We start from the raw sequence: 19,229 nt of genomic DNA on the forward strand, positions 1-19,229 counted from the left end.
CCCGCCCCCCCATGTGGGAGCGAGGGAGGACAGGTTGCATGGTCTGTGCCGGGTGCGCGCTTTAGCACAGTATTTGCAGCTCTTTGTGGGTAACGGCGGCCCCAAGGTGGGCCAGCCGTTGTCGAAACAGCGTCTGTCTCACTGGTAGTGTAAGTTGATTGATCTGGCCTACAGGTCACGTGGCACTCCTGCGCCTAGGGGGTTTGTGGCGCACTCCACATGTGGGGTGGCGGCCTCAGCCGGCCTGTTCAGGGACGTGGGGGTGGAGGACATTTGTGCTGCTGTGTCTTTGTCCAGTTTTACTTGTGTGACATGGCTGCGGGTACGCTGGCTCACTCTGTGCTCAGTGTGGCTGAGGCTGGACTGTGAGTTATGTCCATCGAGCAGCTGGGACGGTGCATTTGACATGGTTCCGTCCGATGCTCCGGTTTGCCTGTGTGGCTTTTTGGTCTGACGCTCGCACTGTGTGTGCTTGAGACGCTCAAATTCAGTTTTTACTGATTGAGGAGGTGCCAGATGGGTTGGTGCTGTGTGTGCATTTGTTTGGGACTGTTTATCAGTGTGCAAACGTGTGTGCCAATGGTTGAGCGGGATGGAAGCGGCTCAGTGGCGTGGTTGGTATTCTCTGTCTGAGCCGTCCTGTTGGGCACCTGTCTCGTTGGTGAGGTTGGTGACCGGCAGGGAGTACATCTTGGGCTCACTTGCTTTGCCCTAAACCAATAGGAGCAAAGCCCTTTCGGGCAAAGCCTCACAAAGTTGAACGATAGTTAATTTCGTAACTCCAGTTCTATGAGTGGAGCATCGCCCATTGGGTTCATGCCCTGACCTCTGACTGCTTTTCTCGTGAAGAAAGGTATGTTGGGAGACTGAGCAGAGTGTGAGAACCTCTTTTATAGCCATGGGGCAGATGGCCATGAGAGGTGTGATTTGCATATTTAAATTTTAAGTGACTGCCTATTGGCAGAGAGGTAAACCAATAGGAGCGAAGCCCCTATGAGCATAGCTCCACTCATAGAACTAGATTAGGAAAGTAAATATTGTTAGGCATTTACAGATTTTTCTACACATTCACAGATATATGCATGCATTTACAGATTTGTCCACACATTTACAAATCTCAATACACTTACAAATATTTTACACACACTGAATCTGAATACACATTTGCAGATTACTGTGCACATTCACAAAACTCGGTACGCATTTACAAATCTGATTACACACACATGGATTGAGATACATTTACACAACTCTCCACTCACATTTGTAAATAGTTTTGCTACAATAATGGACCTCGAAGCCAGTTGAACTCCATCGTTTCATTTAAACCCTCCAAACTGGGACCTATTTAGACCTGGGACATCAATCAAATCATTTGTTTTATACAGCACTTTTTCAACAGTCGTTGTAATAAACTGCTTAAACAAAATGTGGGTGCAATTAATGATGGGTTACAAATGAAAACCAGCTGGCTACCGACCTCGTATGGTACGAGTTGAGTACACCCGGCCTAGATTATAGACATCACAGTGGTTGATGTCAGTGCCTGCCTGTACAATTATATCCTATAGGGGGCGATGTTGATTCTTTTGGAGGTTCTAACCCGCACGGACGCAACAGGTTGTATGCAACTCCTCTTAATTCTCTCAGGTTTTAATAACATATTCTCAAAATTACCGGAGATATGAGCAGAAGGGAACCATTGCAGAATGATAATTTCTAAGTATTAATGTCAAAATGTTTAACACATGCTTTTCCCGACATATTACAATGCCTTAGCAAATGACTACCCTGCATGATGTGATAGTCTAATACATAGTAATACAAACATTTAAAGTAGGCTACGTTGACAATTAAAGACGGTAGAGGTCTTGGTTGTCAGTGAAATTCGGCAATTTGTGCGCACATGACGCGCTCTCCTAATGTGCCAATCCACCTCAGTGAGGTTTCTTTCGCATTTGGTTTCTCCGCTAGCACACTGATCATGACTCACTGCCATCGCTGGCTGCATAGCAGTGAGAGGAGCCCGAGATTAAGTCAACTCGTTATTTACTTATTTTGCACTCAAAAGTAGTACTACTGACAGTAGATATGATGTAGCCTTATATTACTCGCTTCATAATAATCAGTTTTTGGGGGATTAAATAAGTATAGCCTACTACTCTATTAGAAATTAAATGGACCCTTAGCTACACAAGCATAAGCTATTCTGACTAGAGGATATTTCCGCTAAACATCTGTCAACATACCGTGAAGAATTTTATTTTTTTATGGAGGAAATATACGATTTTTGGGGGAAATACATTTTGCGTTAAAGACTACGACGTGCAACGAATAATGGACATTCATACAGCCTAAAACTACTGAGTAACATTTTACCAAAAAAATATTTTTTATGGCAATTTGAAGACCCAACGTACTGCAGCACGCAAGACCACTGATGTAGGTTTACTCTCCAGAAAAAATCTGGGCGCACCATTGCTCGTGGTATGCCAAAGACCAACGTTGGTAGGCTCAGCCGGTGACATAGCAATCGTATTCTGCGCCACGAACACACCTGTGAACAACAGTCAATACGATATACTCTTAGTAACTATCTGAAACGGGTCATTCCACTATTTGTCCTACACGAAACGGGTTTCAAAATCAACGGATTCAATTACGATTATTTCTCGTTTATTGCATCAGGTTTGATCTTGACACGGACCTCTGGAACTAGAATTGCTTAGTTGCCACCGATGGTTGTTGACTGTCGGACCTTCAACAGCTTTAAGTAACTGCACTGAGGAGATACATACATTGTCAAAATCATGGAAAACGTCGATCTTTTTTTTTAAAGCAACGAGAGAAAAGTTCTGCGTAAAGTTGTGGTACCGTGCCACTGGAGCGTCGGTAGTGACCGGAGCCGTCTCTTGGTCTGTCCGCGTCGATGTGTGGAAGTTTCTGAATCATCGGAAGGAAAGATGACTCTTCTCTGTACTGTGGGGCTTGCCCTGGTCGTTCTTTGCGGAGGTGAGACAATTTCTTAATCCACGTTTATGAATAATTCTGCTGTCTCAGTCCGTGCGCGGTATATTTTATAATTTTGATTGAGATTTGATGCAGTCTGTAAGAAACATTTTAATTAATAAATCCGCCGTTTTTCAAATTGGTGTACTCCAATGGTCTTTGTTCCCAGTATGCAATCGCATATTCTTTTTTGACTATTTTTTTATTTCTATTTAGTAGCAATCATAAACTCAACTTTCTCTCTGATCTCTGACACGTTTCTAATTCATGGCATGCATGTAATAATCTTCTTGAGCAAGTGAAAGGTTTAACAGAAATGTTAGTAGTAGTGATTGCACTCTACTTGAGTATTCTGTATGGATGATATTCTAGGCAGTCTTCAAGAACTGGTTGGTTTTGATTGTGGGGAATATTATTGGAACTGTATGTAGTTTTTGCATACTGTGTCACCAGCTTTGACTCTGTGTCAAGTTCAATGAACCTTACACTGGGCTGAGAGAGGGAGTGTCTGTTTGGACAATTACAGGTGCTTGCCAAAACCTGCAGCCGGGAAGAGGTTGCATGGGAGTGTATCAGACACCATGCTGATTACAGAGTACTGCTACCTCCTTGTTTGGTTCATGCCTGGCATGAACCAAGGACCTCTGCCTTGCAAATACACGTAACTGTCCAAAAAGTAATGTGAAATGGACAGTTTAGGCTGCGGATTAAGTTTCACACCTACAATATCAACCTGCAGTACGAGTACACAGCATTTGTGTCTCAGGGAGTGTATGTGTGTTAAACTGATATCGGTGTACTGTTAGCTGTAAAGCATCCTTTGCTGTCCTTGTACCTGGCTCTTATCAGCCTGACAATCTTCCTCAAAACTGTTTTGTATCAACCATTTGACATATTGGGAAATATCTGGTTTGTTACCTCCATCTGCAACATTTCAAGCTGTTTGTGGAATGAGGTTATGGTATGTTCTTTACTTTGTCATATATGTTTCTGCGTGTGTGCTGGTGTGATTAGTTGTGCATATAGTTGCAGGTAGGAGCAGTCAGGTGCCAACACATGGACAGTTCACTTCTACATACTGTAGGTAAAAAGCTCAGTTGATTCCTGTTTCCTGGTGTGTCCTCAGAGGATTTCTTTGCAGGGGGCAGTCCCACAGACTGCCCTGCTCGGAGGAGTATGACAATTATTTGGGGTGATTGGTCTTATATATTTGCGTACACACACACACGCGCACACACACACCGATAGATTATGGGTTTAGATGTAGATTGCTCAGTCTAAGTTTCTCTCCCATGCTTGCCAAATATGTGGTGGACAGAATTGATTTTTCCCCGATTTACAATCGTCCAATATTTTCTTTATCTGCATGTAAGAGGATTCCAGTAAATGTACCTTGATCCAGAGTCACAAAGAAGTGGCATATTTGACCTGTTGATTTTCTGAACTGAAACAACATTATTGGATGTCAGTCAGGTTTGCTGGTTGCCTTGAAGTAAATGGCAGCTGATGCTTGCAGGATACGTTTTGGGTGCTGTTCAGATTCAATTTTAAGAGACCGGGACTTGGGTTTTCCCCTTTTATCTCCATGCCAGCTGTCATCTTCTGACTCACAATACATTTGCTTTTGTCCTTCCTAACAATTTTCCTAAAACATGCAATATAGATCTTAGCATTTTCTAATAACCAGTGTTTTATTTTTGATGCAGCCATTGTTTAGGCTTATGGTTCACGCTTAACCGTGAGCAGAGGCAGTATTGAACATTTTCCTCAACCCCACCCACCAGAAAAGGCTAGTGAAATGTTTTATTCTGGGACCACCTCACAATGGGGGAAGGGAGGCAACAGGGAGAAGAGTGTCTGAAAATAGGACCAGCTCTAAACGACATGTTCTCTCCCTTAGATTTCTTCCCTGTGGTTAACGATAATGATAACAAAGGTTATCTATTGAAGATATTCATGCAACCACTCTAACAATGTAAATAAATATTCTGAAAGATGGACGGCAGACAGGAAGTGGCAAGATCAGATGGGTCTATTCTAGCTAATGAGAGGGCAGATAGCATATAGCTCAATTCAGCCCATGGCCACCTGTGCCCAGTTATATCGCCAAATATATATATATATATATATATATATTTATATATATGTATGTATATGAACCTCACATAATTCACACTCACTCCATACAAAAGGCCTTCAATTATTTTATTTCAGTTTACTAATTTGTTCCTCCAAAGTGCATGTTGTATTTTTGTTTCAGATTTTGTTGACTATAGTAACATAACTTTGCTGTTGGTTAGGGGAACAGAAACGGGAGGAAAACTGCAGTCAGGAAGAATGGTGTACAAAAGTTTCAGGTAGAGTGCAGCATTGAGTAACACTGGGGTGTCTGTTGGACCAGCATATGTCAGCCCAGGATGCTACGGAGTAGTTTAAAGGCATCGTAACATGGAAACACAGGTCATAAACCGGAGGGCATCTTCAGGAGGGTTGAGTACATTTAATCTGATTGCTTCTTCTTCAATCAATGCTTATTGCACATACTGATTACGCAGAATGTAGTTCATATATTACTATACTCTGCTGATTACCATGAATCCTGAAAATAAAATCAGACTTGAAAGCCCGCGTGTGTTTATGTAATTGTGAATAACCTCTTAGATATAGTGGTCACCTGTTGTTGAGGCAGACCGTTTAGAGAAGGTGGAATGTGAGACAATAGTGCAGTTACTTTCACATTCATATTGTAGTTTAATAATGACATATTTTGCAGGATCAGTTTCTATTATAATCCGGTTTACATGAACCCGTCTGACATGGGGACTCTTAATGGAGCTTGATAAATGTAGAAACCGCAATACCGAATGTTCAGTCACAGCAATCACGTTATTTCCCGAAGCTTTTCGATTCTGATTTCAGACATATAAAGTTAATATTTAAAAATTACTCCCTAAGAAGCATACTTAGTTTTTTCCCTCTACGCTTCATTCCTGCTAATGGAGGTTTGTTCTGCTGATGCTAGCACATGCACAGATCACAGCTGAAATGCTTATTAAGCTATTGTGTATAAATGATTCGAAAGATTGCTCATAAAAACATACATTTTAATTGACATTAGCTAACTTACACTGAATAAGAGCAGAGCAGGGTATTTAAATGACTTAATGTCATAGTTGGCCTCCTGCCTTAATCATCTTAACACCTATTTATTGGTGGACGTTATCAAACTCAGTGAAATAGCTACAAGTGGCAATATCATTACATGCGCGGACACAAACAAGCGCATGTGTGAACGCGTCACACCCACACAAACATTACAGGTGATTGGGCTCTGTGTCTGAGTGACCTGGTTAGAGCAAAGAGGGCTGCTACAATCTCTTTCACACTGTACATCTGCTACCAGCATCCTTTTGTACACCTCAGTATAAACAACAACAGCAGCAACATACGTACGTAGAGTTTTGTTTATTTGGACCCATCCTGAAAAGGTTCATAGAATGCCATTGCCAAAGTGTTAAGCCGGGTTTCACAAAACTAAAATAAAATGGTGTAGGGCTATAGCTACAGTATGGGACAGAGGGTAAGTGTATATTATGTAGCATTTCTTTTCCTAAAAACTTAATTAAGAGGAACTGGAAAAGATTTAATTGTCTTAATTGTTTCAAACCAATTATGATTAGAGGTACCTGAGAAGAGAGTGGGGTTAAATGTATATAGGCTGTGAGATGCTTTGATTGGTTCCTGTCTGAGCTCTGGGAGACTTGAAGGGGGAGTATTGGGAATACAGCACACGTCTCCTCCGGATGGGACTAGGAGCTCCATGCTGCTCCCCACACGCTGCTCCCCACACGCTGCTCCCCACACACTGCTCCCCACACGCTGCTCCTCACACTCATCTCTGTGGGCAAACAACATCAGAGTCCGCCAGCCGGGAGAAAGCCCCCCAGGAGGTCTGAAGACATTAGCATATAACAGATCATTAGTTAAAACACTTAGCTACCGCACATTCCCACAAATCTACCCAATCAGGACTCATAGACATGAAGAGATTAACCAATCAGGGTTTCGATAACTCATGTAAGTCCTGTAAGGAATGGAAGGATCACTTTCTCCTCTCCTCTTCTGCACTGGCAGCGGAAATCCCAGAGGAGTTCCCTGATCTTTTCTCTCTTCTTGTCGTTTTAATTCCCTGTTGAGTTGGATTCACTCTGTTTGACTTTAAGTAAAATGTATGAGTTATAGGGGAAAACGTTAGAGGAAGTTTTTTGTTTGAAGGAGACAGATTGCTGTTATTTTCTAAGTAGAAGTAGTACAATCAGCCAGGATTTTACGTACACAGATACTGTAGTGTGGTTGAATGTCAGCAGCCCCATAACAACCAGCTGTGTGTTTTAAGCTATCCATCCACACTGTGCTAGATGCTATGAGGCTTTTGTCATCAAGCTTAACATGTGATTGATAATGGCTTGAATGGTTCTGATAGCTGGCACGAACTGATGGTCTGTTACTGTGGAAGATTGGTGATGATAGTTACACTTTCTTTCTGATTGTGTTGTTCCCAAACTCAAACTCGATTCCAAGCTATTTGCCATCGATTGATTCCCTATCTGGTTCATCAAATGAAAGAGGATAAAAAAGAAATATCTTGAAAAGTTCAACCTAACACAACAAAACTCAACAACATATCCTTATACCCAGGAGAAAAATATAGACAGGTGAATTTTAATTTCAAAGTTGACAGAGACTCAGGAATTGAACTGAGGACCCGAGGCAGGCTATTCCACATATTATTTTTTAAACGTGATTCCCAAACCAAAATGCAATTCCCTAACCAATTTTCAGCAACAGTGCCTCAAGAGGTGCAGTAAACATTACTGACGGCTTCACCAATACAACATTCTTAGAAACAAGAATGACTCCATGAACCTAGGATATGGGATACTCCTCACTCAACTGACAACCCTTTCCCCCTAATTAATATACTGTACATTAGGCTGATCCATGTGATGGGTGTGGAATAATGTTGTCTAAAATGTAGGAACGATTCAAAACAACTCTTCAGTTTACTTTAGTTTAATCCTGTAACTCCCGCCTGTGAGAACATAACCATGAAGGTTTGAGTGTTGTGCTGGGTCTTTTGAGTTAGGTGGAGCCTATACTGTCTGTGTTTACTGCTCGGCGTAGTCCCTTTCATATGAGTCTGAGCGATAGATACTGATCGATGTTCATGCTACAGGCTAGACTGGGATATGGGCTCAAGAAAATTGCTATCACGCCTGGAAAACCCATTGGTCTATTTATAGTTTGCATTGTATGTGTGGGAGGCCAGTTGCTATTCTCTATTTTGCCAGAAAATTGTGAACTGCAGTAAAGTACATTACATCAGGAAATGAGAAAAGGCAGTTCTCCGGTTTTGGTTGTTGAATATTATTATGTGAATATGTGAGCTTGGGTATGGAAGGGGCATTTGTTTCTGTAGCTATTAACTTGAATGGGGATGTGCTAACAAGACTCTTCCTTCTTCAATGTGACACTGTGTTGAACAAATGAAAGCTGGCCTCAATCTAGGACTGAAATCAAGAGCTTCACCTCCTTAGTCGTTACTTTTAACCTTCCTTTCCTCTTACGGTATCTCACCTCCTTCAATTCTCCTTCTCTGAAGTACCTTCTGTACTGTTGCTTGCGGCTCTGTGGACAAAGAATGGTGAGTGGCATCAGGAAGTCATTGGAAAATCCTGCTGACCCATGTCTCATTTACATTTTCCTTTTCCCGCAAACAAGGTCTGTGGTTCCTGATAAGATCGCATTGCAAACCCCCTCACCCCATATCTTCACCTGCCCTTTACTCTGTCACCCACTCCCCCCTTCACCTCACGCTGCAATTGAATTGTTGGGAGTAACCAGGGCTATGTGGAGCTTCTGCAGAATGAATGTAAATGGAAAAGGAATAGGCAATCCTGTGCTGCCAAGGCTGGATGCAGCGACGCGAGGGACAAGGCGAGGAAAGCAGTTCTCGTTTCGCTGATCACCGACCCTGCAATTTCCTCTCCCAGCTGCTCCCTTGTCTTGTCTACCTAGGGGTCGTCAAACCACCGTGGCCCGTCCACACACCCCAGGGTTGCACGAACACGCCATGCCATACACCAACATACAGCATTAATAGGTGCAAGTGTTATTTGACCCAATGAGGCGAGGCAACGCGTTCACACAACGTTGGGTCAACGAGACGAGAGTTCCCAGATTGACCCCAAACCCTTTCTGCCAGAACTAGGTGTCTTTTTTTGTGTGACCTGATCCATATTTAGCGTGTTCCTTTCTCTGATCCAGGACAATTATAATCGTTTCCAATTTATCTAATTGAGCTGTTCACTGGTCGATCCGCTGATGGATCCCCACTAAGCACTGGAGTAGCTTTGCTGCTGTAGCCCTGACCGGAGCCAGCCTCGCCTGGACCAGTGCAGCGCTTAGTAATGGAGGATAAATCAGGTCTTTATAGGCCCACATAGGGGGGAACTGAGACACAACCAAAGCCTGTGGATTAAACTGAGCCGTGAAATCCTTTTTGTTTCGCTACAGGTTTGAGTCAGTCTTTGTGAGTCTGGGTCTGTATAGGCTGTGGTCTGAGGACTTCCTGCAGGTAATTGTACTCTCTTTAACATCCATGAATGAAGCATTTCTGTTTCTCTGAAGAACAGCGGGGGATTCATTGGTGGGTGGTACAGCATATGTTATATTGTAATTAATTAGGGACACCCTTTCATTTTCTGTTCTGACAGCTCTTCACTGGACAATGAAGCGTTTCTCTGCCGGTGTGATATTTAGGGTCTGTAATTCTGTGTCCAGCGCAGGCCAAAATAACGGACCCCTGATTAGGGTCCACATCTGTCTGGACAGAGTTCTCCAAACAACCTTGCTAGATGGCAAGGCCGCAGTTTTGGAAAGAAAGCAGCAAAGCAACTTGCCACAGAAACAACTTGTATCACACTGAAACATTGTGGCAAAGGCCAGAGGGGCTGGAGCATGTTTCATTGGGGTGGGTTGGTCTACTCAATGAGGAATAGGACAGGGCACAATGACCGGCCCTCCAACCAACGTAAACTGAGGTCACGTAGCTCAAATTCACATTCAGGGACGAGCGTGAGTGAAAGATAGTGGGACTTAATCCATTTCTATTATGTGGTATTAAACATTAGTAGCCTTAGGCTGATAATAAAAGTTGAGATTTGTCAACAAATAATTCAGGTTAGTTGTAAAATAGCCACTTCAGCAACATAAGACATACTGTATGGCAACCGCAATCCATTAACTAGATATTTGTGTAGTCCTTTAGATGACACATAGGTTATCAGGTATTTCAATAAAATATTGAATTAATGTGTACATTTGAAATAATAGTTATATGTTACAGGTGATTTTCTCTATGCATTTTAATTGTTTAATTAATGTGATGGAAATTTGTATTTGTTCTAAATTTCAGTTTTCTCATCATCACATAAATACATATTCAGTTCACAATGTATTCGTTGGAATCCGTTCCCTTTCTTTAAGGATAAAGAAAAAAAAAATCCTATTCAGTCTTTTTTAAGAAATATTTTTTTCTTTTCAATTTCAGTAAATTTTCTTAATATATTTCACTAAGAATATTGGTTAATGTTAAACAGAAACCTCACCCTGCTAGCTAGTTCACAACGTTTTCTGGCTTCACTGCCATGATTAATAAGAGGCTTGAGGCAGTCTGCCCAACTATACCTATTTCACTCCTAAACAGGGCTGTCGCCAGGAGTCCTGGGTCCCCTGAAAAGATATACGCCTGGTCCCCTCACTTATAGACCTGTTGATGTTATTACGATCAGTGGGCCCTGCCAAGCAATAGCCCCTTGAATCATATCCACCTTTACCCTCATTAACTACGGCCCTGCTTCTAAATGAGGTAAATTAACATTGCATTTTTAAATAGGAAGGAAGGAGTGGTTCTACCAGTTGCAACATGGGCATAATGTTTCTCCTAGTACTCCCCTGCACAGAGGACACACACTGGGATACATTGGAGTGCATTTTAAAGGTGATTTACTCTCAGTTACAAATACCTTCATGATCAACCTCTCAGTGAGACCACATTGATTATGTGCCACTATATACTCACACAACACAGACACTTTAATTTTGCTCCACATGTTTACTCCCAATACTATGTGAGTTGACTCTCAATGTCATTACACCTATCCTCTTCAGCGCACTTTCCTTCATTTGTAATTATTGGGCACTGGTTAATGTGTCTTTATTTTCCCTAAATTGACACCTTGACTTCACCTGGGTGGCAGTACGGCACGCTGAGAAAATGGCTTCTCTTGGTATGGCTAATTAGCACAATTTGCATTTGGTTGCCATACAACCAGAACATCTTTCATATGTAAATCTGATTAATGTACCCTGTGGTGAGCTCATCAAATTGGATTTACATTTAGAGCATATTTTTGCACTCCCTCCCTTGAGCCTCTCAGCATGTGTTTGCAGCAGGAAGTGAGGAATCTGATGACCTGACATTTCCTGGCCCAGCTCACACCAGAATACCACTCAGCTCACTGACATAGCTGCTAATCAAAGCTGGGAAATGGCTCCCTGTGGCTTCACTAAAATGATGTTTCACTTCGTTATTCAACATTACACGGTGGATCTAGGAGTTCTGTGTACATTTGTTTCATGAAAAGGCTGGATCAAAGACTAATTTCAAATCGATTTTTGCGTCCTCCACTGGTGGTGGTTTGTTCCAGTAGGATGGTGGATGGATGTGGGATGTGTTTACGGTAGGATCTAGGAGGAACCTGTCCCATGTTGCTTCGCTAAGGTACAATGAATAGGTGTATGGGAGGGCGGGACCTTTGTAGAACTGTGCGATATGAACAAATGCTGTAGGTTTGGCAGGCACAGCCCCAGTGCTAAACAGTCAGTGGAATAGGAGGATGCTGAAGACTTGCTTATCCAGCCCTCCAGGTGTTGTATTGCAGACTTCTTGGTATGACTCAGATGTGTCTGAAGTAGACGCTTGCTCTGCACAATGTGTTAGAGAGCTAATCCAAGCACCACTTTCCCACGGCTTGTGGTTTGGGTTCAGGGCTCGTGGCTCGTGGCTGGCTCAGGAGAATGGGCTGCCTATTAACAGGCCCTGAAAATGGTCCCCAAAATGGTGAAAATGTTGGATGATTCCATCTTTCATCAAGTGAAATGATTAAAATAACTTACCATTATTTGCCAAGTAGCTAACATGTACACATGCCTTAAAATAGATTTAGATGGTGCTGCGCGCAATAGTCAATATACAAAGAGGTCAAAGAATACCATATCTGAACTTGCAAGGAAGCAAAAGTTGAGAAATGTCTCTGTGGTTTTTAAATTTCTTATATTGAGATAGCTGGGACAAACATTTTCATAAAAAACACGAATGTTACCAATACGTTTTATAAGGCCAAACCAAAGGCTGCTTTTCTTAGGACTAACAAATGAGAACTAATAACACAATTAAAGAGAGAAATGCAGCTACGTTTGACATTCACTGTGGCTGAAGCTTAGATCCTGATAAATATGGAATTACCATTACATTACAGTGTTATCTATCATTAGCACTGTAATTTCTTTAATATAACAAGATGAATTACAGTCAGATGGAGGGTGAATCGGAAATAGGGCCCTTTTTTCTATGTTAATCATCCAGCAATGCAAACTTCAATTATTTTCTCATCTATTTCCATTCCACTTTGTCCAAGGAATCATGTGATGTATCTGGAGTTGTTAATGCTGAATATTCAATGAGTCTTTTTAAACTAATTATAATGTGCGTCTTCATAAACTATGGGGCTGCATGCGGTAACTCAATAACAAACAGTAAAAATAAATTGATTTCTGCTTTGATGCAGCTGTGTTGTGCAGAAAAAAGTACAAACATGATTTCTTTATTCCTCTTTATATGATAATTTAGGCCAGGAACAATTCATTGTACTGCTTGCCTGGCTCAGCAAGAGGATTGCAAGCATGCTATTCTTAGCTTTGATTAAATTAATGGAACACTTGATTGAGTGCAGGTTTCACTCCTGGCATTGCAGCTTTCTAGTAAAGTAGTGTTGAGGTGCTGGGATATTGGAATGCTAGAGGCGGGCTGAGTTTACCATTCAAGGGAAAGTAACTTCATCATGGGCAAAAGCTGTCTGTTTTAAGCAGGCAGTGATCAATGTGTTTTTGTATGTGTTTGTGCATCCATATGAACTGATTGAGTGTGTGACCCTGTTTATCACCATCAGAAGTAAATACACTGGGCACAGACACAAACACAAACACCCAAATTTGACTTGCAGAGCATGATTTTGTGGTAGACAGCAGACCCAGCTGTGGGTCCAAGAGGACGGGAAAATACCATCTGGTATCCAGGTGAACACAGGTCACCTTCACACCTGTTTGAGTTAACTAGTGTTTAGCATGGAAATGACTGGTATGATGCTGAATGCAAATGCTAAGCAGCTGTTAAACCAGATATGGATAGATAAGACAATGTAATAACCATCTGCTCTGTCTGTTGTCTGTCATACTGCAGTACTAATATTTGATAGCAGGAGAGATGAGGGACCAGCCTACATTATAAAGAAGTTTGAAACTGCTCTGAGCATTTAGTTTGATAATACTGTGAGAGAACTGTGAATTAATTGTAAATGTTTTAGCCTCGCTTCCTTTAAAGAAATCATTCTCACCAGATTGACTATTTTCTTCTGACTAAAGTTTTCTCTTGATACGTTCCCTGACCTTGAGGCGCCTCGTCAAAGATTGATTTCAGCAATATTAATTTCTGGGAGAAGAATAAACCCAGCTCAACCATAGAAAAAAACTGGAGGCAAAATGAAATAGCAAACACAACAGAACTATGTTTCCAGCACATTATAATTATATTTCAATCATGCAAATGAGTTGGTTTTGGTGGTTAGGGGGCTGTTGGGGTGTGTAATTGAAAAAGGGGAATATTGTCTTGCATCAAAATGTCGTGGAAGGCTCCGGTTCGGCTGCTAATCAGCACGGTCTCCGCATGCAGCATGAGTCCAATCGCTGCTCAATCTCAACAGAATTGAATCGTTTTATCTTAATTAACTGTGCAGAATCCATCCAGGTTTGTGAGCGTGCCAGTTTCAGCCTCCTGCACAGTCCTTCCTTTAATAAATATTGCTGGCTTCCCTGTGATATCGACTTAAGGAGCAGTTATCGACTGATGGAATGTGACTCGGTCCACTGGATAGATTGTATCAACAGATGATCTAGCACTGTCAGTCGAATCCCTGTGGTTTGGAGAGGGAATGGGATGTTTTTATACCGTAACTGCAAGGCAGGGGCTCTAGAGCTCAAACACAACCCGAGCACATCACCACATGTCCCAACATGAACACCTGTTGACAGCCCAAACTGAGATAGGGGAGAGGGAGGTGGGTGTGTGTGTGTGTGTGGGGGGGGGGGGGGGGGGTAAGTAAGAAAAAGGGACAAGGGCCATTTTTACACTGGAGGGAATATCTTCAGATATTCGCAAGGCAGTTAACGTTACCAAAGACTTTTGCTTAGGGCACAAGTGTCAACTCTTCATGCGTTGAGTGCTTGCTAGTTTTTGCTCCTACCTTGTACTTGTTTGATTCATTAACATCATTAATTATTTATAGGCGCTACACTCGCCTGGTTATCTAGGTTTTAATTGGACACCATTTGAAAGGGAAATAATAGCGGACACTAGGCCCTCAGTGTCATATCTTTGATATTTTTTGATGTTATAATAAAATGATGCTACAGAGAACCATAATATTTCTAAAATCACACAAATGATCTAAATGACAGGCTACGCCCACTTTGTTGACATTCTATTCTGTTTTGCTATTCTTGGCAAAATAGATCTAATTGGTCAAAACACCAATTAATGGATCAGAATTTGTCTGTGTAAGTGTAGCTTTTAGAAAAGAAAATACTAATCTTTCATAAAACCAAAAGTCTGGGCTGTATTAGAGAAGTAAATTACTGGTTAGTCCAGTGGTTCCCAACCCTTTTCTGTTACTGTACCCCCATTGAAGTACCTGAGCTTAGCACCACTGAGCTGTCTCTATTTATTTATTTTGTTGGTTTGCTAACAGAGGTTAGAATCAAAATGTTCAGTCATAATATAATTTACTTCATGTAATTCTTCCCTGATGTTGATAAAATTATCATGTATGTTATATGCTCTAGTTTATGCCTAAGAGCTGTCTAGCAGTTGTTCAGCAAAACGTCAGCATTCTAATAACATTAACAGTGTGTTATTATGATATGAGGAGCATGAAGACATTGTGTTTTGTTTAGCTAACATGCTAGGTAATGTTGCACTGTTGTTTTCCAACTTGAATTGTGAACTACAGATTGTAATATGCTTTGGTTGCTGCATTCAGTAGTGTAGCTAATATTTTTTAGACACATAGTTGCTTGCATTTAATGGTCTATAGCCTATGCTTACTGTGATATTGACAGTCAGTTTGAATGTAAGGCAATGATGCAATGTCAACAACATTTATATTTATTGAAATGTCATCCCTGTATCTCCAGAAAATGAGAATATCCCCAGAGACACAAGATGGTTCTTGTGAGTGCAATGAACCAATGAAGGCTTAAAAATCAAGTATCATGTTAATAACAGCATCTGAGTAGTGTAGTTGTTTGGCAAAAGCATTTACTTCATTTTACCCTGACACAAGCTCATCTCTTATCTCCTACTTCGTTGAGCCTTTTTTCTCCTCCCCTTTCTCCTTGTTGTGTTTCCATTTCACTGCATATTGCTCTGCACCTCCTTTCTCCTTTATTATGTGTCCAAATTCCCTGAGAATATTTCCTAGATAATAAGGGGCAATTATTTTAAATCATGGTCCTTACATGATCTCGCTGTTCGTGGCTCTTAGGACATGCAATTTTGCAGCCTTAATTGCTTCAAGCAATTTAGCTGCTTTCCCTATTTGCTCCATTACTGATACATGCTACATAATGAGGATTTAAATGTGCAGTATATACTTTCGTGTCAGATTCTATATATGTTATATTATTTATGAAATTATTTCATTTAAAAGCTAATTTGGACAGCGGCTAAGGCACCCAAGGCATTCTGAATGTTTTAAATAACTTTGAATAATATTGGTAATTATTGTTATTTAATTCTTCAACTGTAGATTTTAAGTAGAAATATGGTACGCTTCAAAAGGGATATGGGTTAGGGGCATTTAGTAAAGTGTGTTGTGCCCACAAGATTGAAACACTAGCTTCCACCCACTCATCCAAAAGATTGTGCACTCAGTTCCCATTCAGTCTAACTGAATCATGGCTATATCCTGGTTTAGTACCTCCATCAGACCATTACTGGCCACACTCTAGACCTCTCACACTTACGAAAGCCAGGCAGGTCCTCGACAGATTTGCAACTGGTATCAGCATTAGCTTTAGTGTAAACTTGTTCATGTCTCAACTAACTTTTCTCGAGAGACACCCACCTGTGAGCCATTGAGCTGATGCTGCTACACTACATTTCCTAACAGCTGAACAATCTTTTATAAAGAGTTCAAATGAACAGGTATTTTTCTTCTATTATCAGCAGGATTTGGTAAAATGTTACCTTAAACAATACCACTCAAATTGTTTCCATAGTGCTAAGAAAAGTTTTTTTTGTATATAATAATTTCTGCTTGGCTGCTAGAGGCTACAATCACAGTTTCCATTTTTAAGATTTTAGTGGGATATGACTATGTTCGTGAAATAAAGAATTGCAGTGCCAAGAAGTGCATGTGCAAAAAATTAACACTCCTGTGCTTGTAATGATGATTCTAGTTTCATTGTTGGTAATCAGACCACCATACAGTATAACCTCTAATCGCATTAAGCATTGCAGAACTTAACAAGCCATTCTTAGCCTAGCTTAGTCTGAGGCTGTAACTACCTCAGGTAAACGTTTTGCTTTTGATTCTGACAGAATGAGTCTATGGTAATTGTTTAGAATGACAAAGTGCATCACAAGTTATTTTAAGCGACAAGAACAGGATCCACATTGTTGTGGAGACAGTTTAGCCACCAGCGACACAAAACAAAGCATCTGTTTTTACGGGTCGTTGTTTGCACCAATGTCACCAATGCTGAGACAACATGCACATATAGTTTGAGAGTGAATGTTCTGTAAGAAGAACCTCCTAGAGATTTGTCCTTTGGTGTGCAAGTGGCCTAAATGACAATATATGACAATATATTATTTTTGTTTAATTGTTGTACACACACAACACACACATTCAGAATGTCAGGAATGCTGCAGAAAACAATAAACAGAAGATATACAATAGACATTTATGTGTAGTATGTCTTCAGCTCTCTGTTATTGCTCGTAATTGTTCTGGTTTATTGTCAGCACTTGGGACAATTCAGCCTACCTCAACAATTTAAGTGTGCTCCTAAATGTATTTGTATGCACCTATATTTTCCAAGTTTGTAGTTGCTTGAAACCAAATGCCTTCGTAGAGCCCTGGGGTTGATATGAGAGGCAGATTAGAAATGTAGCCAGGACACCAGGCTAAAGAATGCATTCAATGGGGAAGATTTGCTTCTTAAAATTTACACTTTGAGAAATGCATCACAGACATGATGATTAAGTGAATTCATTGCTTCCAGTGTGGGGAAAATCCCTCCTTCCCCTCTTCCATTTTTACAGACAGTATTCTACCGCATAACTAGTATGTCTGTCTGTTGACTCTTTTTTAAATTATCTTGCCCTTCTCTGCTTCACCCTCTGTCCCTCATCATACCACTCCAATCTCTTTTTCTCCCACTATCCTTCTTCTCCTATGTAAGAGTATGCACATTTCTGAACAAGGCTGATTAGCACATTATCTGACATTGAAAATAATTTATCAGAAGATGCAAGCAAGTAATATAAATCCATGAGTTGACTGCAATAATGGATTAGAGATTTGAATCATAGGCACATAGATTTACTTCAGTTTGAGAAATTCTAAATTACATTATACAAGACATTCTTAATTACAAGATTGAACTGACATTAACAAAGAATTATTTATTCAGGCATTATTAGAGAGACATTTCCTGCAATCCAAGTGTCCCTCGATAGAGGGAGACCAAGAAAATCTAACTGTTGTTACCTACAGTGGGGAGAACAAGTATTTGATACATTGCCGATTTTGCAGGTTTTCCCACTTACAAAGCATGTAGAGGTCTGTAATTTTTTTTATCATAGGTACTCTTCAACTGTGAGAGAAGGAATCTAAAACAAAAATCCAGAAAATCACATTGTATGATTTTTAAGTAATTAATTACCATTTTATTGCATGACATAAGTATTTGATACATCAGAAAAGCAGAACTTAATATTTGGTACAGAAACCTTTGTTTGCAATTACAGAGATCATATGTTTCCTGTAGTTCTTGACCAAAGATTTTTGGTCAAGAACCATCTTCAATGCTCTTACTGAGGGAAGGAAGTTGTTGGCCAAGATCTTGCAATACATGGCCCCATCCATCCTCCCCTCAATACGGTGCAGTCGTCCTGTCCCCTTTGCAGAAAATTATCCCCAAAGAATGATGTTTCCACCTCCATGCTTCATGGTTGGGATGGTGTTCTTGGGGTTGTACTCATCCTTCTTCTTCCTCCAAACACGGCGAGTGGAGTTTAGACCAAAAAGCTCTATTTATGTCTCATCAGACCACATGCCCTTCTCCAATTCCTCCTCTGGATCATCCAGATGGTCATTGGCAAACATCAGATGGGCCTGGACATGCGCTGGCTTGAGCAGGGGGACGTTGCGTGCGCTGCAGGATTTTAATCCATGACGGCGTAGTGTGTTACTAATGGTTTTCTTTGAGACTGTGGTCCCAGCTCTCTTCAGGTCATTGACCAGGTCCTGCCGTGTAGTTCTGGGCTGATGCCTCACCTTCCTCATGATCATTGATGCCTCACGAGGTGAGATCTTGTATGGAGCCCCAGACCGAGGGAGATTGACCGTCACCTTGAACTTCTTCCATTTTCGAATAATTGCGCCAACAGTTTTTGCCTTCTCACCAAGCTGCTTGCCTATTGTCCTGTAGCCCATCCCAGCCTTGTGCAGGTCTACAATTTTATCCCTGATGTCCTTACACAGCTCTCTGGTCATGGCCATTGTGGAGAGGTTGGAGTCTGTTTGATTGAGTGT

At 41.1% G+C, this 19,229-nt stretch overlaps 1 protein-coding gene across 1 annotated transcript in view; it reads left to right on the forward strand.

Moving 5' to 3' along the window:
- Positions 1–2,203: 2,203 nt before the first annotated feature.
- Positions 2,204–19,229, forward strand: part of si:dkey-112m2.1 (transmembrane protein 132C) — a 187,084-nt gene continuing 170,058 nt past the window's right edge. The window contains exon 1 of the mRNA XM_020053152.3: positions 2,204–3,012. Coding sequence (XP_019908711.2) covers positions 2,964–3,012 — 49 coding nt within the window. The 5' untranslated portion in view covers positions 2,204–2,963. The remainder of the gene's footprint in view (positions 3,013–19,229) is intronic.

The sequence above is a fragment of the Esox lucius genome, chromosome 14 (genome assembly GCF_011004845.1).
Source record: "Esox lucius isolate fEsoLuc1 chromosome 14, fEsoLuc1.pri, whole genome shotgun sequence".
NCBI classification, from domain to species: Eukaryota; Metazoa; Chordata; class Actinopteri; order Esociformes; family Esocidae; genus Esox; species Esox lucius.